Genomic DNA, 12,278 nt, shown 5'->3' with positions numbered 1-12,278 from the left:
GGTTTAAAGGGACCTCAAGGATCATCCAGTTCCAACCCCCCTGCCATGGGCAGGGACACCTCACACTCCAGCAGGTTGCTCACAGCCACATCCAGCCTGGCTGCAAAAGCCTCCAGGCATGAGGCTTCCACCACCTTCCTGGGCAACCTGTGCCAGTGTCTCACCACCCTCATGGGGAACAACTTCTTCATGACATCCAATCTCAATCTCTCCATTTCTAGTTTTGCTCCATTCCCCCAAACCTATCACTACCTGACATCTTGAACAGTCCCTCCCCAGCTTTCTTGATGCACTGAAGCAAGAAATAGGTCACAGCTGCCTCCCCCAAAGTCCTTTTTCTATCCCCTGGTGGAAGAGAGCTTTGCTGGGATGCTATGGAACAGAATCCTCTGCTTCTGATACTGTACAGACAGAAATTCTCCAATGGCTTTTGAAGGGCAGTGCCTGTACATCCTCTCTAGGAGGCAAAAAATGTGTTCTGCATCCTTAGAAACATGCAGATGTTTTGTTGGAGAGCAGCCCCAAGAAGAAGGAGCTGGGAGTGCTGCTGGACAACAAGTTCTGCATGGACAGCAATGTGCCCTGGTGGCCAAGAAGGCCAATGGGGTCCTGGGGGGCATTCAGAGGAGTGTGTCCAGCAGAGCCAGGGAGGTTCTCCTCCCCTTCTCCTCTATCCTGCTGAGACCTCACCTGTAATATTGCATCCAGTTCTGGGCTCCCCAGTTCAGGAGGGACAGGGATCTGCTGGAGAGAGTCCAAGGGAGGGCTGCAAGGATGCTGAAGGGACCTGGAGCACTGCCTGGGGAGGAGAGGCTGAGAACCCTGGGGGTGTTTAGTGTGGAGAGGAGAAGACTGAGAGGGATCTGATCAATGTCTACCAATAGCTGAGGGCTGGGGGGTCAGGAAGGAAGGGACAGGGACAGCCTCTGCTCAGTTGTGCCCTGGGACAGGCCAAGGGGCAATGGATGGAAACTCCAGCACAGGAGGTTCCACCTCAACATGAGGAGGAACTTCTTCCCTGTGAGGGTCCCAGAGCACTGGAACAGGCTGCCCAGAGAGGTTGTGGAGTCTCCTTCTCTGGAGCCTTTCCAGCCCTGTATGGATGTGTTCCTGTGTGACTTGTGCTGGATTCTCTGGTCCTGCTCTAGCAGGGTGGTTGGACTGGGAAATCTCCAGAGGTCTCTTCCAACCCCTAACATCCTCTGATCCTCTGATGCAATGATAAAAGAAGATACAGTTGTGAAATTGTTATTGATATCTCTGCAAGACAAAGTATTTTATGTCAAATCCAGACAGAGCAGAAGCAGGAGCGGAAGAGCTGAAGAGCTGCTTATATTTCCTGCTCCTAAATTTGTTCCTGAGCATTTCCTCCCCCACAGTTCACAGAGAAGACAAAAGCAAATCTTCCCAGTTGGTTAAAAACAAGGACCATAAATCTGTCAGTGGCAGCTCCTCAAATGGTAGAACTCAGCACAGTCTCATTTTGCATTGCTGGGCCTGCTCTGCTTTATACCCCCACAGGATGTGACTCTGCCCAGTCCCCAAAGCACCCAGGTCAGCAGAAACACTGCTCTGAAGGGCAAGTGTGCAACAACCACTGTGGAAGAGCACAGGTTATTGGTAGCCTGCCTGAACTTCCCTCCCTCCACTGTTCCCCAGCTGGGTTGTGATTTCAACCCCTGTATTTCTGTGGCTACTCCACCACAGCCACGTTTTGAAACCAAGCCATGCTTGCAGCAGGCAGCTCCCAAAGCACACCTTTCACAGACCCAAGGCCAGGAGCTTGGCAAAGGAATTTGCAATAAACAGCTTCTTGCATGGGCCAGGGAGCAGAGCACCTGGCTGCCAGAGCTGGGCTGGAGTGGGTCTGCAGCCTCCTGCTCTTTCTGCTTACCCTCTCTTAACCTGTGTCTCCTCAGGAACAGCAAGAGCACTACTCAGGACTGCGCTTACCCCAGCAAGCACATCACAGGCCAGGAGATGTTCTCAGTCAGTGTCCACAGAGCAAGGACACAATCTTCTCCAAAGCAAAAGCTTCAAAGTATGAAGTTATCAAAGCAGGATTGGTGCCATTATTCCCCACTGCCACCACTTCCCACCAAAAGGAGGGGCTGGGGTCGTTCTTTAAGGTCAGTCTGAAGAGCTGAGGTTTAAGAAGGCAGAGGTAGCTCACTGCTGCCAGCCTGGCTTTGAGACTTTGGGCAAGATCACCATCTATATGTTTTGCTCCTCAGCTGCAGCATGGGCTTTCATCATGCTCCTCTTTCCTCACTGACGAACTTTTGTCAATATTGAAATTACAGCACCACAGTATCACAGTGCATTAGAAGTTGGAAGGGACCTCCAGAGATCACCCAGTCCAACCCCCCTGCCAGAGCACCTCCACCCAGGGGAGTCTGCACAGGAATGCATCCAGCTGGGGTTGGAAAGGCTCCAGAGAAGGAGACTCCACAACCTCTCTGGGCAGCCTGCTCCAGGGCTCTGGCAACCTCACACCAAAGAAGTTTCTCCTTATGAAACCTTCTCTGTTCCAGTTTGTCTCCATTGCTCCTTGGCTTCTTGCTGTGCACCACCCAAAAGAGCTTGGCCCCCTCCACTTGACCCCCAGCCCTCAGCTCTTGAGAGACATTGATCAGATCCCCTCTCAGCCTTCTCTTCTCCACACTAAACAGCCCCAGGGCTCTCAGTCTCTCTTCCCAGGGCAGATGCTCAAGTCCCCTAAGCGCCCTCCTGGCTCTCCCTTGGACTCTCTCCAGCAGGTCTCTGTCTCTCTTGACCTGGGGAGACCAGAACTGGACACAGGATTGCAGCTGTGGTCTCAGCAGGGCAGAGCAGAGCGGGAGCAGAACCTCCCTAACCCTGCTGGAGAAATGTTCCTCTTTGGGCAATATGCTCAGACCTCTGCCTGCTTCAGGATGGTTCAGTCTTCTCTGGGGCTTAATCAGATTTTCTCCAGCAGTGAACTAGATCCCATTATCTCTCCTTTCCCCCCATTCTTCTGAGCTCACAAGTAAGAGCAAATACCATCAATTGCGGGTTCAGTTGCTACAAAGATGCCTAAAGTGACTTAGAAGCACGAGGTGTACTGATTTTGTTCCCATGGTATAACAGAACTATAGGGGCTGGGAGGGACCTTGGGCATCACCTAGTCCAACCTCCCTGCTAAAGCAGTTTCATCCTGAGCAGGTTGCCCAGCAACGTGCTGGGCAGGCTGGTTTTGAAAGTCTCCAGAGAGGGAGACTCCACAACATCTCTGGGCAGCCTGCTCCAGTGTTCTGACACCCTCACAGGAAAGTTTTTACACATGTTGGCTCATGGCAGCCAGCAGGGAGCACTTGCAGCCCAGAGAGCCAAGCAGAGCCTGGGCTGCAGCAAGAGAAGTGTGGCCAGCAGGGCCAGGGAGGGGATTCTCCCCCTCTGCTCCACTCTGCTGAGACCCCACCTGGAGCTCTGGGTCCAGTTCTGGAGCCTCTGTTCCAGGAAGGATCTGGAGGTGCTGGAAGGTGTCCAGAGAAGGGCCACAAGGATGAGCAGAGGTCTGCAGCTGCTCTGCTATGCAGACAGACTGAGAGAGTTGAGGTTGTGCAGTCTGGAGAGGAGAAGACTCTCAGGAGACCTTCTGGTGGTATTCCAGTATTTGAAGGGAGCTACAAGAAACCTGGCGAGGGACTTTTGAGGGCGTCAGGGAATGATAGGACTGAGGGGAATGGAACAAAAGTAGAAGTGAGGAGATTGAGATTGGATGTTAGGAAGAAGTTGTTCCCCATGAGGGTGGTGAGACACTGGCAGAGGTTGCCCAGGGAGGTGGTGGAAGCCTCATGCCTGGAGGTTTTTGCAGCCAGGCTGGATGTGGCTGTGAGCAACCTGCTGTAGTGTGAGGTGTCCCTGCCCATGGCAGGGGGGTTGGAACTGGATGATCCTTGAGGTCCCTTCCAACCCTGACAACTTTATGATGCTGAGGTGGAATATCTTGTCTTCTAGGTTGTGCCCATTGCTCATTGTCCTATCACTTGGGTGCAAGGGATGACTTGTTTGTCACACGTGGGTGTTTGTCACACATGGAGTTTGTCACCTATGGTGTGTTTGTCACACATGGAGTTTGTCACACATAGAGTTTGTCACCTATGGTGTGTTTGTCACCTATGGTGTGTTTGTCACATATGGAGTTTGTCACCCATGGAGTTTGTCACCCATGGTGTGTTTGTCACACATGGAGTTTGTTACACATGGGTGTTTGTCACACATGGAGTTTGTCACACATGGAGCTTGTCACCCATGGAGTGTTTGTCACACAAGGTGTGTGTGTCACTCCATCTTTTATGCATGCAGCCACAGTTGTCAGGCACCACAACACATCAGTAGCAGATGAAAATAACCACAGCCACAGGCAAACAAATGCTCCCCACAGAGAGCCAAAGAGCAGATGGAAATTCCTGGTGTCTTTCCCCTGCCAAGGCCATCAGTGTCTTTACTTGATCACACCGCAGGAGCTTACTTTCAAGGCTGGGCTTCAGCTGTGTTCCTAAGGATGATGCTGTTCCTAGACACTCCTGCAAACCTGCCTTGCTCTGGACTGATTCTATAACCCTGCCCTTAAAGTCCTATCTGCTCACTGTCTCAGACAGCTAGCCATGGTCTCCTCAAATTTCCATCTCCTTCCCCACCTGGCAGTGTGATGAGCAGCCAGGGGAAGCACTCCAGGACCCTTCTCCTCCACTTCCTCTCACAGGATAGTTGAGGCCAAGTCTGGGGAGAGAATTCCCTGATAACAGCACAGGTATGGCACTGCCACTGCTCCACACAGCGCTGCCCAGGCATGGCCTGGCAGCAGGGGCTGCTGTCTGCCCTTCCTGGGTGTGCATGAGGAGGGGTTTTGCTCAGGTGTGTGCAGGGGAGGGTTATAGTGAAGATCACAAGGTATGAAGGTAATCAGTCAAAAAACAGCAGGAACCCCACAGTGTAAGCTGCCACTTGACAGGAAAACTCTGCAGGTCCCAGGAAAAGCAGTAGAGGTCCACATCTGCTGTGTGACACCTGGCTGGGGATCCTTGCAAGTGCCATCAAGTGGTTTGCTTTTCCTAGTCAGCCCAGGCCATTGGCTGTCCTGGACCTAAATCACATCACCTGAAACAACTCTCACTATCAAAGCAGTGCTGTAACTGCTCCAGAATGTCTAGCTGTCAGAAATGTCTGCCTCTGTCCCATGGCTCTTTAAAGAGAAGCAGCTGCTGCAGCAGAGGGACAGAAAACCTGCTGAGAAACTTCACAACTAAGGGGCTGAACACAGATGCCAAGCTCACTAAATGGGCTCAGCCTCCTCACTTCTGCTTTTCCTGGTGACAAACAATACTCTGCCTTCACTGCACAGGGAGTGTTCCCAACAACCTTAAGGCACATTGCAAGTGATTCATCTCATTAGCCTTGAGAGATGGAAAAGGTAAAAGTAGCCCAGAGGGACAGGATGGCATGCAGAGGGACCTGGACAGGCTGCAGAGGTGGTGCCCAGGGGAACCTCATGAGGTTCAACAAGAGCAAGTGCAGGATTCTGCACCTGGGACAGAACAATCCTCACTGTCAAGACAGGCTGGGGGAGGAGGGGAGAGAAAGCAGCCCTGAGGAAAAGGCCTTGGGGGTGCTGGGGGATGAGAAGCTGGCCAGGAGCAGGCAGAGTGAGCTTGCAGCACAGAAGGCCAAGGGCAGCCTGGGCTGCATCCAAAGCAGCATTGCCAGCAGAGCCAGAGAGGTGATTCTGCCACTTTGCTCTGCTCTGCTGAGACCTCACCTGCAGTGCTGTGTGCAGCTCTGGAGCCCTCAGCACAGGAAGGACATGGACCTGATGGAGAGGGTCCAGAGGAGGCCATGGAAATGCTCAGGGGGTTGGAGCAGCTCTGCTGTGAGGCCAGGCTGAGGGAGCTGGGGGTGATCAGCCTGGAGAAGAGAAGGATCCAGGGAGACCTAAGAGCAACCTGCCAGGACCTGAAAGGGGCTCCAGGAAGGCTGCAGAGAGACTGTTTGCAAAGGCCTGCAGGGACAGGAGCAGGGACAATGGCTTCAAAGTAGAGCAGAGCAGATTGAGATTGGATGTGAAGAAGAAGTTCTCTACAATGAGGGTGGTGGAACACTGGAAGAGGTTGCCCAGGGAGGTGGTTGAGGCTCCATCCCTGGAGATATTGAAGGTGAGGCTGGACAGGGCTGTGGGCAACCTGATCTAGTTGGGGATGTCCCTGCTGAGTGCAGAGGGGCTTGGACTGGATGAGCTTTGGAGGTTCCTTCCAACCCAGATCATTCCATGGTTCTTTCCCCATCCTAAAGGGCCCAGAGGTGTAGTCAAATGGGAAAATTGCTGCAGCATGGCAAAAGCTTATCCAGTCTAACCAGCAGCAGATCCAGTTTTCTTTGGAAAGAAACTCACTGGGACAAACATAAATGGGACAGAGGGTGCCCTTGCCTGTATGTCACTGAGAATGGACAATCATTTATAGGTCAGTCAGGTTTCCCTCCCTTCCCCAGTAATATTCATATTCCCCCCTCCCCCCCCCCCCCTGTATTATTCCCCCATGGAAGCAGATTCCTTGCAGAGGCTTTCTGCTGCTCTGACTCCCTCTGCACGCTGAGGAGGCATGGCAGCATGCAGTGTGAATGTTCTTTGGTCAACTGCTCGCAGAGGTCTCCACCTGCCTCTGAGCCCCCTTGCCCATCTGTGTTATAGCCACTTCTTCTAGCTCTACATTTCCTCTTGGAAAACACCAACTCCTTGATACCAGTTCCTACAACAGCTCTGCAGGGCTCAAACTCAGACTCTGGGCAGAGATGCCATCCCAACTGCAGGGAAAGCCTCACTGCAAAGAACCACCAAAACCAATCCAGAGACAGAAAAAGGAAGGGATGTATTTGACCTACAAAGAGCAGGATCAGAAGCAGCCACAGTGCCTGGGAACAGGGAAACTGCTTCGGGTTCTGGTGCCCTGTCTGTCAGCAAAGGAAACTTTTAAAGCAGTGATGGAACCACAGCTCATTCTTGTTACTGTAGTGAGTGCAGAGGAGGGCAAGGAAGCTGGGAAGGGCCTGGAGAAGAAATGTGATGAAGAGCAAGTGAAGGAGCTGGGGATGGTTAGTGTGAAGCAGAGGAGGCTGAGGGGAGACGTTCTGGCTCTCTGCAGCTCCCTGAAAGGAGGTTGTGGAGAGGTTGTGCTGCTCTCTTCTCACAGCTCATTAGCCAGAGAAGAAGAGGGAACAGCCTCAAGCTGCAGCAGGGCAGGGTCAGACTGGACAGGAGGAAGAATTTTTTTCTCATCCAGAGTGGTCAGGGATTGGAATGTGCTGGGCAGGGAGGTGGTGGAGTCCCCAAGCCTGGCTGTGTTTGAAGGTGGTTTGGCTGTGGTGCTTGGGGCTGTGGTTTAGGGGTGAGCCTTGTAGAGTAGCCTTCTGGGGTGGACTTGGTGATCCTGAGGGGCTTTTTCAACCTGACTATTTCTGTATTTCTGGCAATAACCCTGTAGCCCAGGTAAAACTCCTGCCAGGCATGCTGGGGACTGGGAACAGCTGGCTGCAGGAAGAGCACATGTGTGCCAAGCCTCATTTGCATCACTCAATTAGCTTTCCCTGGGCTCTTGCCGAGAGAGGTTTCCTGCTGTGGCTCACTGGAGAATCCTCAGCTGAGGTCAGAAGTGCATTTCCCTGTGTCTTTGCCTTGGTGCCAATGTGCCTTCAACACAACACAGGTGGGCAGTCCATCCCCTCCCTCCAGCTGTGCAGTCTGGGAGATAAGAGAGTTTTCCAGGGAAAGCATGAATACAGAGAGGGGAGAGAAAAACTGCACTGATAAGTGAATGAGACTAAGTTAACTTAAAGCTGCTGCAGTCTGAGTTGAACTGCAGAGGGTTATCGGGAGTAGCCAGCATGGATTTACCAAGGAGAGAATCCTGCCTGACTAATCTGATAGCCTTCTATCAGACCATGACCAAATGGGTAGATGAGGGCAGAGCAGTGGATATCATCTACCTTGACTTCAGTAAGCTTTTGATACTGCCTCCCATAACACCCTCATAGATAAGCTCAAGAAATATGGCACAGACAACTGCTCTGTGAGTGGATTGCATACTGGCTCCACAACAGAGTTCAGAGGGTTGGCATCAGTGGCACAGAGTCACCTTGGAGGCCTGTGGCCAGTGGTGCTCCCCAGGGATCAGTCCTGGGCCCAGTTTGGTTCAATATCTTTATCAACAACCTGGCTGAGGGCATTGAGTGCACCCTCAGCAAGTTCTGATGATCCCAACCTGGGGGGTGGCTGACACCTGTCAGGCTGTGCTGCATCCAACCAGAGCTGCACAGGCTGAGAGCTGGCTGCAGGCAAACCTCCTGGAGTTCAATCAGGACAAGGGCAGGGTCCTGCAGCTGGGGAGGAACAACAGCAGGCACCAGGACAGGTTAGGGAATGCCCTGCTGGAGAGCAGCTCCATGGAGAAAGATCTTGTAGTGCTGGTGGGCAGCAAGTTCTGCATGGGACAGCAATGTGCCCTGGTGGCCAAGAGAGCCAATGGGAGCCTGGGGGGCAGCAAGAAAAGTGTGGCCAGCAGGGCTAGGGAGGTTCTGCTCCCGCTCTGCTCTGCTCTGCTGAGACCACAGCTGCAATCCTGTGTCCAGTTTGGAGCTGCCCAGGTCAAGAGAGACAGAGAGCTGCTGGAGAGAGGCCAAGGGAGAGGCAGGAGGATGCTTAGGGGACTTGAGCATCTGCCCTGGGAAGAGAGACTGAGAGCCCTGGGACTGTTTAGTGTGGAGAAAAGAAGGCTGAGAGGGGATCTGATCAATGTCTCTCAAGAGCTGAGGGCTGGGGGTCAAGTGGAGGGGGCCAAGCTCTTTTGGGTGGTGCACAGCAAGAAGCCAAGGACCTATGGAGACAAACTGGAACAGAGAAGGTTTCAGCTCAAATGGAGGAGAAACTTCTTTGGTATGAGGGTGCCAGAGCCCTGGAGCAAGCTGCCCAGAGAGGTTGTGGAGTCTCCTTCTCTGGAGCCTTTCCAACCCCAGCTGGATGCATTCCTGTGCAGACTCCCCTGGGTGCTGCTGCTCTGGCATGGGGCTTTGACAGGATGATCTCTGGAGGTCCCTTCCAACCTCTACTATACTGTGGTACTGTGAATTCACTTGAAAGGGACACAGCACTGGTTGTGCATGACACAAACACAGGGCTGGATGCTGCAGAAGGACTTGCTGCATCAGGCCACCTATCCAGCCTGCTGCCTAGCCACCAGCAGGATGAAAACTCCAAGGGAAGGTACCAGCTCCTGATGACATGACAGTGGTGTTGTCTGCAGGCAGCAGACAGCTCAGTGGTGAAGCAGCCTCAGTGACAAAAGACAGTTTGGCACAAACAGGACAGTTTGGCCTCTGTGGAGCCATGCTGAATTCATGGCAGCTAAGGCTGTGGCCAGCCTGTGGGCTCCCAAGTGCCTCATTGCACAGCACACCACTGCAACAGAGAGGAACTGCACTGATTCTGCCTGGCTTTGCCTTGCTTCCTTAGGGGCTGCACCCAAGACAAATGCAGCACCACATAGATGTTAAGAGGGCAAAATCCTGTGCAGCCAGACCCCAGCTTTCTGTAAATAAGCAAGCTGCTGCTCCTCCTCTTCCACATCTCCTTGCACGTCTATTTTCGTTCAGCTCCCGATCCGCCGTGCTCCGGGTGGGGCAAGGGAGAGTAAGAGGTGCTCAATGAAAAGCCTGCAGCTGGTCGAAGCAGCAGGAACCACAGCAGAGAAGCAGCCAGCGCTGCGTGGGCTACGGTGAGCCCCCAGCGCCATCCAGCGGTAGAATTGCTGAACACCATGGGGACCCCACCAGCACCGCCGGCAGCTCGGGAAGGAAGGGATTTCCCCCAGCCTCGTCGAACGGGAAGGAAGAGCTCAAGTCACAGCACAGAATCACAGCACGGGTCAGGTTGGAAGGGACCTCAAAGATCATCTGCTTCAACCTCTCTTCCATGGGCAGGGACTCCTCTCAACTAGACTCAGCTGCTCAAGGCTTTGTCCAAGCTGGACTTGAACACCCCCAGGGAGGAGGCAGCCACAAGCTCCCTGGGCAGCCTGTGCCAGAGTCTCACCACCCTGGTACTGAAGAACTTCTTCCTCAGCTCCAGTCTAACCCTGCTCTCCCTCAGCTTCAAACCATTCACCCTTGGCCTGTCTCAGGAAAAGTCCCTCTGCAGCCTTCCTGCAGGATCCTTTCAGGTACTGGCAGGCAGCTCTAAAGTCCTCCCAGCATCTTCTCTTCTCCAGACTGAACACCCCCAGCTCCCTCAGCCAGTCCTCACAGCAGAGCTGCTCCAGCCCTTGGATCATCTTTGTCGCTCCTCTGGCCTCACTCCAGCAGCTCTGTGTCCTTCTCATGCTGGGGACACCAGAACTGGAGGCAGGATTGGTGGTGAGGTCTCAGCAGAGCAGAGCCAAGGGGCAGAATCCCCTCTCTTGCCCTGTTGCCCACACTCCTCTGGCTGCAGTCCAGCACACAGCTGCCTGCTGGGCTGCATGAGGACACTGCTGGCTCCTGGGGAGCTGCTCAGCAACCAACACTCCCAAGTCTCTTTCTTCAGAGCTACTCTCAACTCTCAGCCAGGAGGGCTCAGCAACACTCAGTTTGGGTGCAACACCCTCAGACAGCAAGAGGCCATCCCTGAAATAGAGTCCAGAGCCTTCATTTACTGCTACCCTTCCTGCTTAGTTTTACACAGTCAAAGAAAAGATTTCTGTTTAAATATGTCTGGAATTATAGATGTTTGAAAGTATAGTACAAAAGCAACTCACTGCATGATGACAGCAAGGCAGAAAAGCTTAACAATCAATTGGCCAGGCCAGAAAAAATGCAGCTCAGCTGCAGTCAGTCAAAACAAGTCCTATGTTTGAAGGCTAACTCTGTCCTAGGCACAGCTTGCTGCCACTCAGTGCAGACCATCCACATTCCCATCTCTAACCTCAGATACACACTGAGGATTTTCTGAAATGAAGTGGAACTCCCAGAATCCCTGAGAACAGCCAAGGTACCTGAGCACTCACAGAGTCACAGAATTAATCAGCTTGGAAAAGACCTTTGAGATGATCAAGTGCAACCTCTCACCCAACAGCATCCAATCAACTAACCCACAGCACTGAGTGCCTCATCCAGGATGCTTTGAAACACTTCCAGGGATGGTGACTCCACCACCTCCCCAGGCAGCACATCCCAATGGCCAAGCTCTCTTTCTGGAAAGAATTTCTTCCTCACATCCAGCCCAAACCTCCCCTGGCACAGCTTGAGACTCTGTCCTCTCCTTCAGACCCTGCTTGCCTGGGAGAAGAGACCAACCCCCACCTGGCTACAACCTCCCTTCAGGGAGTTGTAGAGAGCAAGGTCTGCCCTGAACCTCCTCTTCTCCAGGCTAAACACCCCCAGCTCCCTCAGCCTCTCCTCACAGGGCTGTGCTCCAGACCCCTCCCCAGCCTCATTGCCCTTCTCTGGACACCTTCCAGCATCTCAACATCTTTCTTAAACTGAGGAGCCCAGAACTGGACACAGCACTCAAGGTGTGCCCTAACCAGTGCTGAGCACAGGGCAGGATGACTTCCCTGCTCCTGCTGCTATTGCTGATGCAGGCCAGGATGCCATTGGCCTTCTTGGCCACCTGGGCACACTGCTGGCTCATGGTCAGCTGGTGTCCACCAGTACCCCCAGGTCCCTCTCTGCCTGGCTGCTCTCCAGCCACTCTGTCCTCAGCCTGTAGTGAGTTGTCAGAAATGTGCTGCCTGGGTGAGGTGGGGAATTGGGATTCAGAGCAGCAGCACTGAAATAACCTCCTCACAGCAGTGACTGCATCAGTGCTCAGGGCAAATCACAGCTTTCCCAGCAGAGGCATCCCCAGAAGGACTGCTGATTCCTAGCACAAGGCTATTGGTCCTCCTTACCTGTTCACTTCCTTCAGGATCTTCTCCATGGTGACAATGTTGTGCATCTTCCCCAGGAACCATTTGTCGATGGCTGTGAGTTTGTGAATGACATCCACTGGGACTTCGTTATCCAAGGCCTGGCAAAAGCAAGAGAGCATCAAGCAGCCCCTCTCATACATGCTTCACAAACACAGAGTCAGGCTGCAGAGAGGTAGCAGCAGCTCTGTAGCATAAAAACAGCAAAGGTATCACAGTATCACAGTGCATTAGAGGCTGCAAGGGACCTCCAGAAATCACCCAGTCCAACCCCCCTGCCAGAGCAGCTCCACCCAGGGGAATCTGCACAGGAATGCATCCAGC

At 53.2% G+C, this 12,278-nt stretch overlaps 1 protein-coding gene across 2 annotated transcripts in view; it reads right to left on the bottom strand.

Moving 5' to 3' along the window:
- The window catches only part of CPS1 (carbamoyl-phosphate synthase 1), a 191,361-nt gene that overhangs the window by 96,391 nt on the left and 82,692 nt on the right, over positions 1 to 12,278 (bottom strand). For both annotated transcript variants that reach the window (XM_054380999.1, XM_054381000.1), the window contains exon 21: positions 11,937 to 12,055. In XM_054380999.1, the coding sequence (XP_054236974.1) occupies positions 11,937 to 12,055 (119 nt within the window). The remainder of the gene's footprint in view (positions 1 to 11,936; positions 12,056 to 12,278) is intronic.

Source organism: Indicator indicator, chromosome 5, assembly GCF_027791375.1.
Source record: "Indicator indicator isolate 239-I01 chromosome 5, UM_Iind_1.1, whole genome shotgun sequence".
NCBI lineage: Eukaryota > Metazoa > Chordata > Aves > Piciformes > Indicatoridae > Indicator > Indicator indicator.
Note: the sequence above shows the minus strand (reverse complement) of the source record. Positions and strands in the feature narration are given on the sequence as shown.